At 35.3% G+C, this 19080-nt stretch overlaps 1 protein-coding gene across 1 annotated transcript in view; it reads left to right on the top strand.

The window, feature by feature from the left end:
- The first annotated feature begins 9492 nt into the window (after nucleotides 1–9492).
- Nucleotides 9493–19080, top strand: part of LOC106474470 (ionotropic receptor 25a-like) — a 22610-nt gene continuing 13022 nt past the window's right edge. Inside the window, exons 1-2 of the mRNA XM_022402782.1 lie at nucleotides 9493–9555; nucleotides 13816–13929. Coding sequence (XP_022258490.1) covers nucleotides 9517–9555; nucleotides 13816–13929 — 153 coding nt within the window. The 5' untranslated portion in view covers nucleotides 9493–9516. The remainder of the gene's footprint in view (nucleotides 9556–13815; nucleotides 13930–19080) is intronic.

Below are 19080 nucleotides of genomic sequence, written 5' to 3' on the forward strand. Positions count from 1 at the left end.
GGGCCTTACAATTAGGCCTGGGTTTTTAATTGAAAAAAAAAAGTGGTACTCAAGCCTGAAACATTTGATAAACACTAGACTAGAGGTAACTCAGCTAGTCAACAGCCAATTCATATGGCCTTTGTGTAGCTTGACGTAAAAGTTCTGAAGGACACAAACTACAATTACAAGCATTTTCGCTCCATTTTTGTTTTGTTTTCACGGTAAAAAAAAAAATTTAAACTTTCTACGATAGATGCCGACACCATCAGTTACACTCTATGGTCTCGATTTCCTTACAATGAAACTAGGTTCAAATATTATTCCCCTTTCCACCTATTGTGTTCGTCTTGGGGAAAGCCTATTAAATACGAACTTCTGAAATGTTTTTTGTTGCTGTTTCCTTCACATTGTTTGAATACCGAACAAAGCATTTTTTTTTTATTCTTTCCATTGACTTCTCGCGTAAATAAAACCATAAATAGAATGCCAAAATTCCTTTACAATGCACAACACAGACCACAGCAGCAGGAAATTTCTTATGGTTTATTTTGATTAAACATTTGAATGGTCACGTTTCTATACTTGGATCGAAAGTTGTTCCTTTCGTGTCAGGCAACATTAGCACATAATGTTGCCTGACATTATGTACGTAAACTGACCGTTTCAATAGCAAGTCTGATGACTTAGCATTGTATGGAACTGGAAATTATAGGGGGTTTTGCAAGTATTAAAAAAAAAGCCACCACAATAAAACGTTGGCGGGATTTAACATTTTATTTTTCAATGAACGTCGGACGTGGCATAGTAGTTGGTGTATAGGGCTGCGTATCGGAAAATCTTAATTTCACGCCGTGATATCGATGAACAAGCTCTGGGCTTTCATCTGTGAGTGCGTTATAAGCACGACAGTCAATCAGTAGTTGGTGATGCTGAATAATTGTCTTACTTCAGTATCTAGCCCCCAAGTGGCTCACCAGTAAGTCTAAAAATTTATAACGCTTAAAACCGGATAGTCCATTGTTTAATCTTGAGCAAAACAACTAAACAAACCTCGGTATTTAAAAATTAGGGCCAGCTATAACTGAACCCTAGAAGCCACTTAGGCTGCGTAGCCAATGCGCTAATGTTTCTATATTTCAATAATACTTTCAATGCCTCAAGATATTAATATCTCAATGATCTATTAACCCACCCACTGTCTTCAAGACATCTAATGCTCGAAAGGTATGAATCAAAATAAGAGATTCATTATTAATTCGTAACATCAGTGAAGAATTATCAAATATTCATTCATTGAAGTTTAATTTAGCGACAAAGTTATTTATTCCATGAAACAATTAAGACTCTTGTTGATTGTATTTAACGTAACGAATAGAATTACGAGCAGATACAGAAAGCTCGAGACAACTATGTAAAAGTAGAAAAAGTCCCATATTAACGTGAGGAATAAAATTACACAACGGTGTAGAAAGTGTAGTCTGGATTGTAGCGTTGTAAGTCTGTAAACTTACCGCTAACTCTCCCGGGACCATAAAGCATTTTAACGTGATTTATAAATACGATAATACTACTCTAATTTACGCTCTATTTTTTTTCGCGTAACTCTATTGCGACAGACATTATTAACGCATATACATATCACATACTTTATACTTTCATACGTGTTGAGTTATCGGACTCCTGGTGGCACGTGAACACAAAACGCAATTAAATTTCCAATGTGAAACTTACACATATATAGATAGATATATACATATCATTTTTCTCGCTGCGTCTGTGCTCTCCCCCCCCTCCCATTGGACCTAACATTCATCGTAATTGTCGTTTCTAACCTAAAAACCAACACAACACAACACAAATCTTGCAAAATGTTATTATATTCCTGCTGTTCTAAGAGCATTAGTATGTCGTTGTGTATCGTCGAAATATTTCCTTTTATTTCCAACAACTCTTTTTGCTGACTGATGATTTTTCCAATAGCCTTCTCACGCACGTGCTGCACTGGGACTCGAGCTTAAATCATAAAGCCATTGGTAACGAACACCGAGGTACAGTGATAGATATTTTCTAAGACTCTAACGCTAGAAAATTATCATTCAGCGTGGTGGCGCGTGCTAAGTAAAGCACGAGAAACCTACTGTTTTGATGGCAACAAACAAACGTCACCTTGGCAACAAGAACATAGATGTGAGGGAAAACAGGTGTTAAAGCTTTTTTTTTTGTTGTTGTTGTTGTCTTTTCTTCACCAAGCTATGGTTCTTTTCACTCTGTTACAAAGATAACGAAAGGATAATTCGATAACCATCTCTAAAACCTGTATTCGATTGACTATATCAACGCGTATAGAGTACAAATTATGTTGAGGTTTGGCTAATTTTTATGAACAAGTAATTGGTACAAAAAAGAGATTTTCCAATTATATTCCAATCTGGTTAAACTTGTAAATAATACAATTGAAAGGTATGTCAATGATTCGACCCCCCCCCACTTCAAGGGAGCCAATACAGAAGTTGTCTGTAACACTAGGAATACAAAGAGATTCGAATTATTCACAGTTTACATTATTAGATTATAACGACAGACCTGAGATATTTAAACATGATTCTCGGTCTATACATAGGTCTAGACACCTCCCACCTTAAACTGGTGTTTCGCTTTTGTTGTTTTTTTAAGCTATCTCCCTTTCTACAAAGCGGGGTCGGGCGTGGCTAAGTGGTTAGCGTGCCTAGATTGTGAACAATCGTATCATATTAAGCAGAAAATAGATTTGATTGATTGATTGTTTGGAATTAAGCACAAAGCTACACAATGGGCTATCAGTGCTCTGCCCAGCACGAGCATCGAAACCCGATTTCTAGCATTGTAAATCCGCAGACTTGCCGCTGTGCCACTGGGGGGGGGGGGATACAATTTTTTTAGTCAAGGCAAAAAGAATCACACGTAAGAGTGATCGTGAAGTCTTACTGTTCGATCGAACAGGAGTAACCCAAGAGCTAGCGGTAGTTATTATTGACTAGTTGCCCTTCCCCCTAGTCTGTCACTTCAGAGTTAGAGCAGCTATACGAAGATAACTCATACGAAGCTTTGCGCTAAATTCCTTGCTAAATGTTTCATTTGAAGTAATATTTTATTTTCTCATTTCAAAAGCGTGGCCACGAGTAGTTATAATCTGAAAACTACCACCATCCACAAGCTTTCACAGAAAAAAAAAATAACCACCAGCCCACCTGAAACTGCTTTATAAAAGTCCAATATTTATCTTCAAATAACTCGCAGACATACCGCTGTGCCCCTGGGGGGCATCAACAACTGCAATGTATATTTTTAGGCTTAACCTCCAAAGCTGGAAGAATCATATTTTATAGTTTTATATTCAATATTTCAAACTTGCTTTGTACGTTTGTAGTTAAGCCCAAAGTAAATAACCCGCAGACATACCGCTGTGCCACTGGCTTCTAATTTGTAAATAACAAATTGAGTCGTTAGTAAATCATAGGTGTAAATCTTTAGCAAACGAATGTAAACAATATTCCTGTGAAACTTAGTCGGGAAGAAAAAAAAACAAGAACATTTATATTAAAACAAATTAATAGGGAGATAATTAACCAAGACTGAAGAATATCAAGTAGCATGAAAAAAAAGTAAAGGTTATATCATCAGTAGTTAGAACTTTGTAATTACTACGACATCGTCTTAGGAAATAAACTCAAAAAACTTTAGATTTTTTTAGACAAAAAAGAAAAACCAAAAAATACTCTTGTAGTCAAAACAGAGAACCACGTGAAATTAACCAAAAAATTGTATCTTATACTCAGGTTAGAAGAACCACATTAATTAACCATGTAATGAAATATTGTACTCAGGTGAGAAGAACCACATTGAATTACCCAGGTAATGAAATATTGTACTCAGGTGAGAACAACAACATTAAATTAAACAGATAATGAAATATCGTACTCAGGTGAGAAGAACCACATTAAATTAAACAGATAATGAAATATCGTACTCAGGTGAGAAGAACCACATTGAATTAAACAGATAATAAAATATTGTTCTCAGGTGAGGAGAACCACACGAACTCAACTACAGTAACAACGAAGCCAATGGTGACAGAGGAATCAATAAAAATAACCAGATAGTGAACAGTTATAGCAAGAACATAAAAGTCTACATGAAATCAATGAACGGAAACTTTGTAAATAATTCATTAAGACTGCGAGCAATAGATGACTTATATTAATATAGTTTAATCCATTTTTGTACTGCTAGACTTACCGGTGTAAAGTTTACATCACGGAGGTTTCACTGACTAATACCCCCACCCCGTCCCCACGAAACATGATAAAGTCACTTTAATATGACGGCGTTTGAATTAGACAACGTTACAGAAACTTAGTTGCTTATTTATTTAAATCTGGAGCTGTCCGCTAACTAGGCTCCATGGCGTTGAATACTAAGTCAGAGAGCGAAAAGTAGGCATAGCATGAGACGTTTCCCTTATCCCTGTCAATTAATTATGTTGTGTCATTTCTAGATAGACTTGTATGTAATAAAGGTACTAACAAGGTCCGATTCCAGGTTTTTGAATTCAGACTTGATTCTTCATGTTACCCTTAAAAGTAAAAAAAACAAAATTAACATAGACTAAATAAAGAGAAAATGTAGCGAATAGTTTAAAAGCAGGAATGCCACAATAGTAGGAAACTCTTAGGAGTAAATATGTAGATTATGTATGAATTATTTAAGAGTAGAAACTTAATGATGTCAAAATAGGAAGCTACAATAATATATTTTATATATTTTTAACTTTTATTTTTTCGTCAGAATTAAAGAGTAGAATAAAATATTTCACGAGAAAAAAATACAGGAAGTCTTTGTTCTTCCTTTTTTTATATAGTGCTGGTCGGTGAGCTGGACTATGATACGCCAAAGGCAGTTGTTGCAAAAGCTTTTAATAGCTTAACAGCTCAGCTCCAAACAGAAGTGGAGCTCGTGCATCATCAAGTAAACATTGGTAGTTCCGACACCGAAGCCAAAGGTATCATTGTATATCCAATAAACACAGAAGCAATTGATTACAGAAAATGTAACACTTTCATTTTCTCTATACATTTGAGTGAAATAAGTCGAGATTACTTCGATAAAATAATTTATCTATTATCTTTACATGGATTTTTAAAGCCCAGTCCGGGAAACTTTGAGTTATTTACTTAAACCTTTACAGTCAATTCTATCCAGAAATATATTTTTTATCCATGACATCACAGAGTGTACATCCGAGTGTTTGTTTTAGTAAACAATCAGTTCGGTAACCTTTGAATGATACAATTTTATGATTAATATTGAACAATGTACATCTTAAACATTAGAAAGTCTTAAGCAGTGTTAAACAGTTTAATATTGTTGTTATATTAACATTTTTTCTGGTGCCAAGTAACGCTAAAACAAACATTTTTCAGTTGCGGTACGTGTAAATAAAGTACAAATCCAAATACCTTCTAAACATTTAGTTAACACGCTCATCCTATTTTTTTGAAATGCACTTTAGGTAACTGGAATTTGTCAATCAATAGTGGACTTAAGAATTTTACTGTGGTAAAAAACTTTGGATTCCCAAAACTTCTTTGGAAACTTTATTTACTTATAATTTCTTTATATATTTGTATTATCAAAACTAAATTTAATACTTTCAATACTATTTTATGTAGTGTGCAATAACATTATGAAGGCCAATCCCCACGTGATGATAGACGCAACACTCCGTCCTAATGACAACTTTGTCAAAACCTCATCCATTGTGAAGAAGATTGCTAGGGATTTGGGAATCCCCACAGTTAGCGCTACGTACGGGAGGCTCTCAGGAATAAAAGGTTGGGAGAAATTGACCGAGTCGGAGCTTATGTACTTAGTTCAGATTCCTCCGCCAGGTGACTACCTCCTTCAGGTCATCAGAGACATTGCCATAGTGCAGAAGATGAAATCCGGCGGGATTCTTTATGACGACTCTGTTGGTAACTCATTAATGAGATGTATACGCATGTGACATTATCTTTTATGATGAGTTAACAGAGCAAACTGAAGCGTTGAACTATAGAGGTCGCTTCAACTTACGTGCTAATCTACAACCACTTCTGATCTGATGAATATAATTAGCTTTACAAAAAAAAAAAAAAAACGTAAACTCTTGTGCTGTTACCAAATTTAATAAGATATATTTTAAATCTTTTCTCAACCTATTTAAGAAATGTCATATTAAACTTAAGATCAGACACAATATTAGGGCAAAATATCATTCATTTAACTGGGTGAATGTCATCCCGAATAGTTGTCTTAATTTGGTCAGTAAATCAGCCTAGCGATTAAACTTCACTAAGGAACTAATAAGTTCCTAGTTTTATCTATTAACGCTTCAGTGCTCTGGATTCTAGACTAGCGAGTGAATTTCGGTAAGAAAAGAGGCAGTTGTTAAAGATGCTACGAATTTTTATATGTTTGTTTGTTGTTAAGTGCAAAGCTGTGCAATGGAATATCTGTGTTGTTCCCACAACGGGTTTCGAAACCCGGTTTTTAGCCTTATAAGCCTCCGAGTTTACCGCTGGATCACTGGGAAGGGCTACACAATAAGAACTAGACTTTCTATATTCACTTCTTACTTAATTATTCTTAGTAGATAATTTAAAAAGAGAGAAAAGTTTGTTTGTTTGTTGATTTTCTCACTAAGCTACACACGAGTTACCTGCGCTGGCCATCAATAATTTTTAAATGAAAGACTAGAGGGAAAGCAGCTAGTCAGCTCTTGTCAGTCCAAAAAGTGGGACATTACAGCTAGATGATGGACAGAAAATATCTTCAAATAAAAACATTAAAACATGATGATGGACAAAAAAAACTTCAAACAAAAACATTAAAACATGATGATGGATAAAAAAAATATTCATGCAAAAACGATAAAACTTGATGATGGACAAAAAAAAATCTTCAAACAAAAACATTAAAACTTGATGATGGACAAAAAATATCTTCATACAAAAATATTAAAACTTGATGATGAACAAAAAAATATTCAAACAAAAAACATTAAACTTGATAATGAACAAATAAATCTTCAAACAAGAACATTAAAACTTGATAATGGACAATTAAATTCGTATTTTAATATATAAAATAATATTAAACCTAACCTATCATCATATACAACGAAGAAGATAATAAACGCCATCTACTGGTAATTTATCTAACTACCTAAGAGTTAACCAAGATGAAATACACGAATCACTGGTATAGTTAAGCAGCATGATTTACGTGCGCGTGCACTTTTTTGAGGAAGAATAACTGGAAGGCACAATTTTTCCTAACTTTTTGACTCATCTTACAATTTCCTGTCTTTTTTCTTCTTTCAGGAATGCCAGATTCGTGGTCAGCCTGGCATAAGAGAGACTAACGTAGAAAAAAAAAAGACGCCATTTTAATCACCTTATCACGTTGTTACCGTTAAACTAGTATTTTTCGCAAAGTTATAAACACATGAAAATCGTGTTGTTGTTTTACAAACACCAGATACCTTTTATCTTTTTTTCTTTTCAGTAATGGAACACAAGTTCAGTACTTTGCTTGAGAACGTACAGACCCGTCATATGATCCTGTCTGTTGATGGTAGAACGGAGGACTTGAAAAATAAAGCTCGTGATCTAGACAGAAGTGATATTGATAACTTCTTCATTGTTGGAACCACGGAAACTTTAACTAATGCCCTGAGCACAGTGAGTATAAGGTTTTCTTCACCCGAGACAATGTGTATTAAAAGTCTAATGTATTTCTAAGAGACATTTGAATAAAGACGAGGATACTGGTGCTCTTAAAAATCTATAAAGATATATAAACTTAGACTACTTTGAAATTATACAGGATGGCCCAAAAATATGATAATGGGGGTTGTAGAACAAGTAAGAAAGACACGATTTCTATCACAGGGATGTCTATCAGATGACACACTATAAACATAAACGTAAATGAGGCTGGAATAGGTCAGTTCAAATAAATATGGAACGAAATTAGCCATCCCAAATAAGATGGTCAATTGAAAGAAGTATAGAATGAACTAGCTAAATCTATAATGGAATAGGTCAGTTCAAAAACGTCTAGCATGCAATTGGTCAACTCAAAAGAAGTTTGTAGGATTGGTCAGTTTATAAAAGTTTTATTTGATTACGGGAACTACTGCTGGCACTGATCTTGTGCTGACTGAAAACACACGTTATATTAATGAGGCAACAGAATCCCATTACTCTGTATATACGTTACAAAATAATAATTTTGTCGAAGTTAAAATTAATTGTTTCTGGCTGCAAAATGAATTTCTGGATTTTTAATGAGGTTTCAGTGATATTTTTTACATAACATTCTACTGTGTATTAAACAATTTATGGTTGTTTCTACTAAGTTCTTTCTTCTACTTTTAAGGCTCAAGAAAATGGAATGTATGGGCGGGAATACGCATGGTTTCTCATTTCGAAGGTACGTACGTTTAACTTATAACCAACTGCAATTTAATTACTTGCACGTGGCAATTATTAAAACACCCCTTGGTGTGCTAGAATCGGTATCAAGGTCACTCTAGACCTTTGTAGACAGAACTGATCATTACACGTGATCTGCTGGTATTTAGTGGTAACATTTCTTTAAGGACTACCACTAGATCCTGTATATATATATATACATACAACTCGACCTTTTGTATACTTTTTTCAGACTGAATGACATGGTATATAAAGACATTAGAGCGCCACCAAGTAATTAATATTATATTATTTAAGTTACCACAGAAATAGAAAGGAACAATAAGTAATTAATCTTATGGACTGGACGTAGCTTAGTGGTTAGTGTGCGCTGGACAGAAGGTCCAAGGTTCGAGCCGTAATATACCGCTGAACTCACTGCGCGCTTTCATCTTTGGAGGGGGGGGCGTTATCATAGTCAATATCACTACCCTTTTAATGATGCTGCTGACTGGTTGCTCCCTCGAGTAGCCTTGTATGTGGGTTGTACTGCTGACTGGTTGCTCCCTCGAGTAGCCATGTAGGTGGGTGGTGCTGCTGACTGGTTGCTCCCTCGAGTAGCCTTGTAGGTGGGTGGTGCTGCTGACTGGCTGCTCCCTCGAGTAGCCTTGTATGTGGGTTGTACTGCTGACTGGTTGCTCCCTCGCGTAGCCTTGTAGGTGGGTGGTGGTGCTGCTGACTGGCTGCTCCCTCGAGTAACCTCGTAGGTGGGTTGTACTGCTGATTGGTTGCTCTCTCCTTCTGGTCAGCACTTCTTAAACGTGGATGTTTATAATCTGAACTTTGGACTCTCTGACCAGGTCGTTTAAAGCATCATTCAGGTTGAAAATATTAAATAATAAATGCCACCAACAGCTAAATATACATTTGTTTGTTTTTTCAGGAAGAGGAAGAACAAAATCGAAAACCTTCGTGTGCCTGCTCCAATATTACAGCTCTCTACATTTATCCTGAACCTACAGATTCCACAAGAGTAAAGATGCTAAATGATAATCAGCTTACTCGAGCCTATCCGATGGTATGTGAATTATGAAAAGCAAAAGACAAAAAACTTAAGTTTTACATCAACATTACACATTTCAGTGGGTAAAATAGTAAAAAAAGAACAAATGTTAAAACTAAGTCCTAACAGCCAGAGGTTACTTCTAATGCACACGCACCTCTGATCTTATAAAACAAGTACGAAAATACACAAACCACATAGTGTAAATACTTAATAAAAAGTATGCTTGACTTTACACGCACACAATACAAATGTAAATACTTAATAAAAAGTATGCTTGACTTTACACGCACACAATACAAGTGTAAATACTTAATAAAAAGTATGCTTGACTTTACACGCACACAATACAAATGTAAATACTTAATAAAAAGTATGCTTGACTTTACACGCACACAATACAAGTGTAAATACTTAATAAAAAGTATGCTTGACGTTACACGACACAAATACAAGCGTAAAATATGAGAGTTTTACACACACAAACACGAAATACAAAGTGTAAAATACGTACTTTAAACTCTTCAGAGTTCCACACACATAATCATCCACTAATTAATGATTGAATGTATTCAAACTGGGTTGAAGAAAGCTGAATAATGTAATTCTTAGTAAAATACTGTTCAACTCACCAGGTGGACACAGCTTTTTACTACGATTTGACGGAAATGACACTACGAGCAGTTGCTGACCGACTGAAGAGCTCCAAGTGGCCAGAGACATTAAGTTATCCAAAATGTGGTGAAACCATGAACAGTAAGCAATTGGGAGAAAGAGAGAAGATTGATCTTTCCGCTGCCTTGCAACAGGTTGTTCAGTCACTTTGTCAAATTTTAAGTTTTGCTTCAGTTTTTTTTTATAAGAAACAATGCACTTTTTTATTCGATAACTGTTTTAAAAAATTCAATTTATCAAGTTTAATCGTAGTAAACTTCAAAAGTTAAACTTAAGGGACGTTGAAATGAACTCACTGATCATTAGTGTACAGTAAATAAGACAATATTTTCATGGCAAAATTGGAATAAAATGAAATAAAAGACATAACTAAAGGAACGAGAGTTTTGTAACAAAAGAATTAAAACTTTGTTATTGAAAATGTCTTCCTTAAACGACAATTTTAGCCAGTTTAACTGCGTAGATATTCGTGTCTTATGTGTAGTGAGTGTTAATTGTAAAACAAATATATTTGAGAAATACCCTCAAAATATTTTTTTTTCAAACGAGACTGCAATGCAGAATACGATGCCCCTGTAAAAGTGTTTTATCCGCATTACTTGTGTGTAACACAGTGAAACCATATTACATACCTTTGTTCCATATGTTTAAAGTATTTCTTGTTGTTGTATTTTCTTACAACAAAGTTATACGATTTTTTTACACCTGCAATCTGTCCACCGCGGGGAATCGAATCCCGGATTTTAGCATTTCAAGCCCCTAATCTTACCGCTGACTCTGAGGGTGACCGTCAAATTATCTGACGTTCAGTTAAAAACGCAAGAGTGATGTATCATGCAGAGACCAATTTTAAATAACAAGCCCCTGTAAAAGTGTTTTATCTGCATTACATGTATTATATATATATTTACGATAAACTACCATTTAGAGACATGTATCTGTTTGTTACGGAGGGTGTCTGTGATCAGATCTCTTTCTTGTTTCATTGAATAAAACGAATTTGTTTTCGTTAACGCGTATTCTGTTAAGTTGTTGTGGCTTTCGAAATAAGTTCAGTCTTTCCTTATTTTATTCATCATATATGTATGGGGGCAAAAAATAAAAAAAACGTAGCAAGTGTTTCGAAAATATACGAATGAAACAACAGTGATTTTATTTATTTTTATAAAATCTGTGTAAAGGTTTTTACGCTATTTTTTTCTATTTCTGGCAAAGTTACTAAAGCTATTTGCCGTCGCCTTCCCTATTTTTGAACTACTGACCATAGGGATTGACTGTCACATTTATAACGCACCAACGGCTTAAAGTGTGTGGAAATATATTGTGGTATTGCACAAATTCGATTCAGGCTCGCCAGCTTCGAAATCCAGAGCTCCACCATATGGATAAGGCTATTTGCCGCCGTCCGTAATTTTTAACTACTCACCAGAAGGATCGACTGTCGTACTTATAACGCGCCCATGGCTTGCCAGCTCTGAACTTCAAACTTTACCACGATGACCAAGCTCCACTCCTTTAGTTTTCAGCACTTTATATAAACATATAAAATAGGTTATCCGAAGCAGGTAATTCATATTACAACTGTTCCTATGAAGCTCCTACAGTAGACAAAACAGAGATAGCCCAATGTGCAGCTTTGCACTTAGCAACAACCAAAAAACCAAAACCTTTAGCAACAACTTACTCTCCTGATGCAGTTTGTTCTAACCAAAATAAATTCATTCAAGATTATTAGGGTGGCTGTTTGTTTTTAAGCACAAAGCTACACAATAGACTTTTTTGTTGGTTTTTTTTTGCTATGCCAAATGCGGGTATCGAACCTTGAGTTTTAGTGTTATAAGCCCTCAATCTTACAGTTGAGTCACCAGGTGACAGCATACCATTAGTTAATCTCCCGCAAGCCCAAACGAGTTGTGTATTTGTAAGTTTGTTCGGCCCTCCGCAGTGGTACAGCGGCATGTCTGTGGACTTACAACGCTAGAAACCGGTTTTCGATACCAATAGTGGGCAGAGCACAGATCGCCCATTGTGTGGCTTTGTGCTTAGCTACAAACAAACAAACGTTGCCCGTCTTTCGCACCTTGTGGTCTGTGATGAAATACATTGCACGATATTCATTTCTACTGTCAGACTGACTGTTTGGGGCATATTTAGGGCATGACTAAACAGAAACTCCACACGTTTAACATTCCAACCTATCATTTAATGCTAAAATATATATATATATACGATAAGGACCTGCAACGAACACATAGAACAAATGACGTCTTTCTTATCATCCTTTGTTTTTTCATGTTTGGTAAAACTACCGACACTCGATGCCACATTGCATTATGGGTTTCTTTAACTACGACATATTTTTGGAGGTGTTTCTAATTGATTTTTTTTTATTTATTCAGAATTACTTATTTTATAAGAATAGTGAGAAAAAATCCTCCTATTCATTTTCTTCATTCCTGATAAACGACACAGAGTGGTTATTGTCTCCTGAAACGCCATGCTTATTTTTATATTATGATTTCAGGAATCTTTTGATGGTGCTTACGGCAGGTTTGTCATCAACCAGAACGGAAAAAATTATCAAGAACTAAAGCTACTCTTTGAGTCCATTAAAATTGCGAATGATAAAGCTCCCGAGAGAAAGAAGGTAACGTTATTACAAAGCTTGGTCAATCTTCTCTCTCTCTCTCTCTATTATTTTACTTTCTTTTTCGTGAATACAGTACAGAAGAAATTGGTCACCTTTTTAATTTATAAAATATTTTTATGGCTGTTAGCAGAAAATGGCAGTTTGATTGGCATATATTTTTTCTTATGCGTGTTTAATTACGATTTTAATTTATGTACTTTTAGTAAGTCAAAGGTCAAAGTAGGAACGGAAATCATCGGTTCTTATGCGTGTTTAATTACGATGTTTAATTTACGTACTTTTAGTAAGTCAAAGGTCAAAGTAGGAACGGAAATCATCGGTTCTTATGCGTGTTTAATTACGATGTTTAATTTACGTACTTTTAGTAAGTCAAAGGTCAAAGTAGGAACGGAAATCATCGGTTCTTATGCGTGTTTAATTACGATGTTTAATTTACGTACTTTTAGTAAGTCAAAGGTCAAAGTGGGAACGGAAATCACCGAGAAATTATTTGCGAAAGTAAAATGTTTTACGTAAAAGATAATTTTTTTACGAATTCTTTGATCCAAGCTTCAGCAATAACATTGTAATCGAAAACATTGTTACGATAAAATAGGTCTCTACTAACTCATTGTTAAAATAAAATATGTCTCTACTAACTCATTGTTAAACTGAAATAGGTCTCTACTAACTCATTGTTAAAATAAAATAAGTCTCTACTAACTCATTGTTAAAATAAAATATGTCTCTACTAACACATTGTTAAACTGAAATAGGTCTCTACTAACTCATTGTTAAAATAAAATAGGTCTCTACTAACTCAACGTTAAAATAAAATAGGTCTCTACTAACTCATTGTTAAAATAAAATAGGTCTCTACTAACTCATTGTTAAATTAAATAGGTCTCTACTAACTCATTGTTAAAATAAAATAGGTCTCTACTAACTCACTTATATTTTTCTAATCACAGCTTGCAACTTGGACTTATGGCAAACCTTCGGGAATTGTAATGGAAGCTAATATTTCACCAACAGTTCTTGATAACTACACTGCTGTGACTGTTTACCGGGTGACAACAGTAGTGGTTAGTATAATTTATCTTCATTCGTGTAACAACCTTGTTTATTTTAGTTTTGAAGTAACACTACTTTTTTTTTTATCTTTTTGGCCTTATTGCGTCATGCTGGAAAAACATGTTTTCATATGGCTAATTATATTTTCCGGGCCGATCATAGCCACGTGGTTATGTTCCGGGCTGCGTATCGAGGGTCCAAGGTTCAAGGCATGGTGACGCTGAACATGTGGGTGCGTTATAAAATTAACAGTCAATATCGTAATTCGGTTTGAAAATAAGACAAGGTCTAAGTGACAGTGCGTGTTGCTGGCCGACTGTCTTCTCTATGGTCAGTAGTTTAAAATTAGGAACGGCTATGCCTGAACCTTAGGGGAGCTCTGACTTGATCGTCTACGTTGACATGCGCATAAGTACCTTTCAGTTAAAACTACCAAATTACAAATATATTTTACACCAAATCGGCACACAATTCGCTAAATTAATTCTCCACCCGAAAAATTTTAGTTTTAGTCTTCCTATACGATATTTTGGATTTGATTTTATTTTTCAATATCATAAAAAAACTAGCAGAGAATTTCAACAATCAAGTTGATTTTAGGCAGAAGAAACAAGTGGCTGGACGATACAGAACAGTTACACATATAAAGACATTCAATAATACAGTAAAGTGATGAAAAGAAAACAATGGGCTCACGCACATGTGGACGTTTACATATTACTGACTGAAGTTGGAAAATTCAATTAATTTGCTTAAAATACATCAGAATAATTCAAATTCACGGCGCCATCTGTTGACCATTTTTGTTATTAATCGATGAATCATTTTTGAAGAAGTTTGTTTTTTTCTCTGTAGAACGTAATGGAGCGTAATAGGCAGCGATAATTATTTTACTTCTCTCACACGCACACTACGGCTCGTAACAGAAAATATTAAATAACCGAAATATAGTCATATCGATTCCACAAACACACCTCTTCGTGGGCATAAAACGCACACATATTAATTCTACAATTTTTCCCATTGCAACATATCCACAAAAAGTTTGTTTCTTTCTTTGTAATTACGCACAAAGATACACAATGGGCTATCTGTGGTCTGCCTATCACGGGTATCTAAACCCGGTTTCTAGCGTTGTAAGTCCGCAGACATTATATCTCATTTAAGTCAAAGGGAACGTTTTCTATTTTTGCTCTAGTAATTGCCAGAAAAAAAAAAGGCCCTTGCACTAACTACACCTATTTGTTTGGATGTTGTTAAGCGCAAAACTACATAATGGACTATCTGTGCTCTGCTCACCACAAGTATCGAAACCCGTTTTTTTTTTAGCGTCGTAAACCCAAAAGACTTAACTATAGAGAGAAACTATACCTATTACATAATACACAAGAAGAAGAATTTTAGAAAAACAGCTGATTTAGCGATACCTATTGACGATTTTGTTTATTTGTTTTAAGCACAGAGCTACACAATGAATCAACTGCGCCGTGCACAGCGCAGGGATCGAGCCCCAAATTTTAGTCGTAAGCTCTCAAGTTCGCCGCTGAGCTACAGGGAAAAAAAACAATTTATTGGGGGGAATACAAATGGGATAGAATTAACATTCAGTTAGGACTATATGTTTACATGGACCGCATATATTCAATTAGGACTATATGTTTACATGGATCGCATATATTCGCCATTAATCCGCAAGCTCACAGTCGAGTTACATGGGATATAATCCACACTAATTTTGGATTACACGTTTAACTGAATAACAATTCGAAATAAATTCATTTCATTGTGTTACCCCCCCCCCCGGACTTACAACACAAAAACCCGGGGTTCGATTCCCGGCGGTGGAAACAGCAGATGCCCCAATGTGGCTATTTTGTGTTCCGTACCATCGTCTGGATTGTTTACCAATTTTTTTATGAATATGTAAAATTCGGTTCTACATTTATCGGGAAGCGTCTTTCCCTTTGATCAGAAAACAAACATACACACACACAAACTTTTATCAAAAAAAAACGAGTGTGGTTAATGTGCCTGGGTTGTCGATCCAGGGATTCACGGTTTGCATTCTGTTTGTGGCCCTCCACAGAAAAAAAAGAAGATAGAGATGTACTCCACACTTTAAAACCCTGCCCCCACCCTACCCAGGGGGGGCTGAGTGGAAAGTCTACAGGTTTACGACGCTAAATATTAGGTTTAGATACCCGTGGTTGGCAAAACACATATAGCCCATTGTGCAGCTCTACGCTTAACAACAACCCAACCAACTTAGAGCCGTGAGTATGCTATAGCAGTGACAATGTAATGTTGACTAGTGGGTTCTGTTGACTAGATACCCTCTCTCTGGTTTATCAGTTCAAAAGTAGGGTCGGCTATGGTCAGATGTCTTTTGAGTAGCTTTGTGGGAAATTTTGAAATAACCGAAAACAACAATAATATTTTCTCCAGCCTAAGAAAAGACGAAATTGATTCGATAGCCTTCAGCAAGTTCTTTAAAAGATATGCGGAAAAAAAAAAATTCAAATTATTTATCACATGACAACATTTATCTGACAACTCCTTAATCGATTTCTGTCTCTCTGTCTGTGATCTTTATCGGAGTTTAGATGTTATAGACCTGGGAGAGTCAGGTTAATTTGACCTCTTCCTCCCCCTCCCCCTGGTAGATGGTAACTGGTTTCCGGCCCTACGTTTCAGTTCATTTTTGTTGGTTTAAATTTCCCGCAAACGTACTCGAGGACTGTCTGCACTAACCTCTTTTAATTTTGTTTGTTTGTTTGTTTTAATTTCGAGCAAAGCTAAACGAGGGCTATCTGCGCTAGCCATCCCTAATTTAGCAGTGTAATACTAGAAGGAAGGCAGCTAGTCATCATCACCTACCGCCAACTCTTGGGCTACTCTTTTTATCAACAAATATTGGGATTGACCATCACATTATAACGCCCACGGCGAGTATGTTTGGTGGGTCGGGAAATCGAACCCGCGACCCGCAGATTGCGGGTCGTGCTCCCTAACCACCTGGCCATGCCGGGCCTCCTTAATTTTGAAGTGATAGACTATATCAGGCAGCTACTCAACACCGCCCACCACCAATTGTTAGGCTACTTTTTGCCAACGAATCATATCAGAGAAGTATTTAAACATGGCCCTTAACAAACTTACTTGTCCCTGAAGTTCAGCCTTTCTAGAAAATTGTTTTTTGTTTTTGTTTTTTTTTCAAAACAGGAACCGATCGGCAGTCTACATGCGACATGGTTTCACGAACGCTATTGGACGTGGTAGTTATATAGAAGCTCAAAATCAATAATAACTTATTTTTAGCGCTTCGCAGTGTTTCCCTTAAAATGTTGTGTTATAAACACGTTCGCGGTTATATCAGAATGCTTCTAGTCTTCACACTTCTATTTGTTACTTTTCTGTAAGATACCGGGTGGGTCTTATATTATTTCTTCACCCATTAAAGGAAAACGAAACAATAAGTAAAGTAACAATCCTTTCTTCACCCATTAAAGGAATACAAAACAATAAGTAAAGTAACAATCCTTTCTTCACACATTAAAGGAATACAAAACAATAAGTAAAGTAACAATCCTTTCTTCACCCATTAAATTAATACAAAACAATAAGTAAAGTAACAATCCTTTCTTCACCCATCAAAGGCAAACGAAACAATAAGTAAAGTAACAATCCTTTCTTCACACATTAAAGGAATACAAAACAATAAGTAAAGTAACAATCCTTTGTTCACCCATTAAAGGAAAACGAAACAATAAGTAAAGTAACAATCCTTTCTTCACCCATTAAAGGAAAACGAAACAATAAGTAAAGTAACAATCCTTTCTTCACCCATTAAATTAATACAAAACAATAAGTAAAGTAACAAACCTTTCTTCACCCATTAAATTAATACAAAACAATAAGTAAAGTAACAAACCTTTTTTCACCCATTAAAGGAATAATAAGTAAACTAACAATCCTTTCTTCACCCATCAAAGGCAAACGAAACAATAAGTAAAGTAACAATCCTTTCTTCACCCATTAAAGGAATAATAAGTAAAGTAACAATCCTTTCTTCACTCATTAAAGGAAAACGAAACAATAAGTAAAGTAACAATCCTTTCTTCACTCATTAAAGGAATACAAAACAATAAGTAAAGTAACAATCCTTTCTTCACCCATTAAAGAAATACAAAACAATAAGTAAAGTAACAATAATTTCTTCACCCATTAAAGGAATACAAAACAATAAGTTTTTTTTTTATAATTAACTTGTACATGTATGGTCACTGAATCAGTATGACATTACAAATGTTCAAAGTGTCCACCACCATTGTCAAAGTATGTGTGACACAAAAGTCCTTATAAAAGTGGCTGAAATGGAACAGAATTGCTCACATTACTGTGGAATTCCTGCGGTCTACACTATACAACAACATCAGAAAAATTAAACAAAAAACATCAAGTGTATAGTTCGGAATCTGACGGATCCAATACTCGCAATTCCGAAACAAGATTGCACTTTGATCGGAAGTACCGGTGAAATATTCTATAAATTATCTGGAACAGTGCTTGAAACAAAACTAAAACCTACTCAACATGATACAATACACACATAGGTGGCGCTATGGTAAATTTATATAATCAAGATTTTTTTTTATAATGTTTAAAAAATTAACTTTAAAATAAATAAAAATTCCTAACATCTTAAAAAGAAATAAATATTGTTTGTGTATTGTCTTAATAATAAAAACGATTTAATTTACTAAGTAATCCTACCTTATATGGTAATTTAGGATAATCGCGCAAAAACTACATCAAGAACATCTACATTAGTTTTCTCCTACTTGAAGCTGATGAACTAGAGGGAGGGCAGGTAGTTAGTCAGAAGCACCCATCACGAATTGTGGGATTTCAATCTTAATCTTACAACGCCCAAACACGAGTCCAAAGTGTGGAGCGTGGTGTTTTTTTGTGGTAAAGTGACACAAAACATGGACCCTTGAATGCACTTTCCGGCATGCTAACCAGTAGGCTACGCCTGGCCTCCACACATATATGTGTTTGTGTTTTGATTGTTGTTTTTATTACTTTTGGCTCTGGATGGGCTTAGTAGTTACTATATTGAGCTTAGTACCTGATGATGACAAAGCCTTGTCGAAACGTTG

Source organism: Limulus polyphemus, unplaced genomic scaffold (genome assembly GCF_000517525.1).
Source record: "Limulus polyphemus unplaced genomic scaffold, Limulus_polyphemus-2.1.2 Scaffold7261, whole genome shotgun sequence".
NCBI lineage: Eukaryota > Metazoa > Arthropoda > Merostomata > Xiphosura > Limulidae > Limulus > Limulus polyphemus.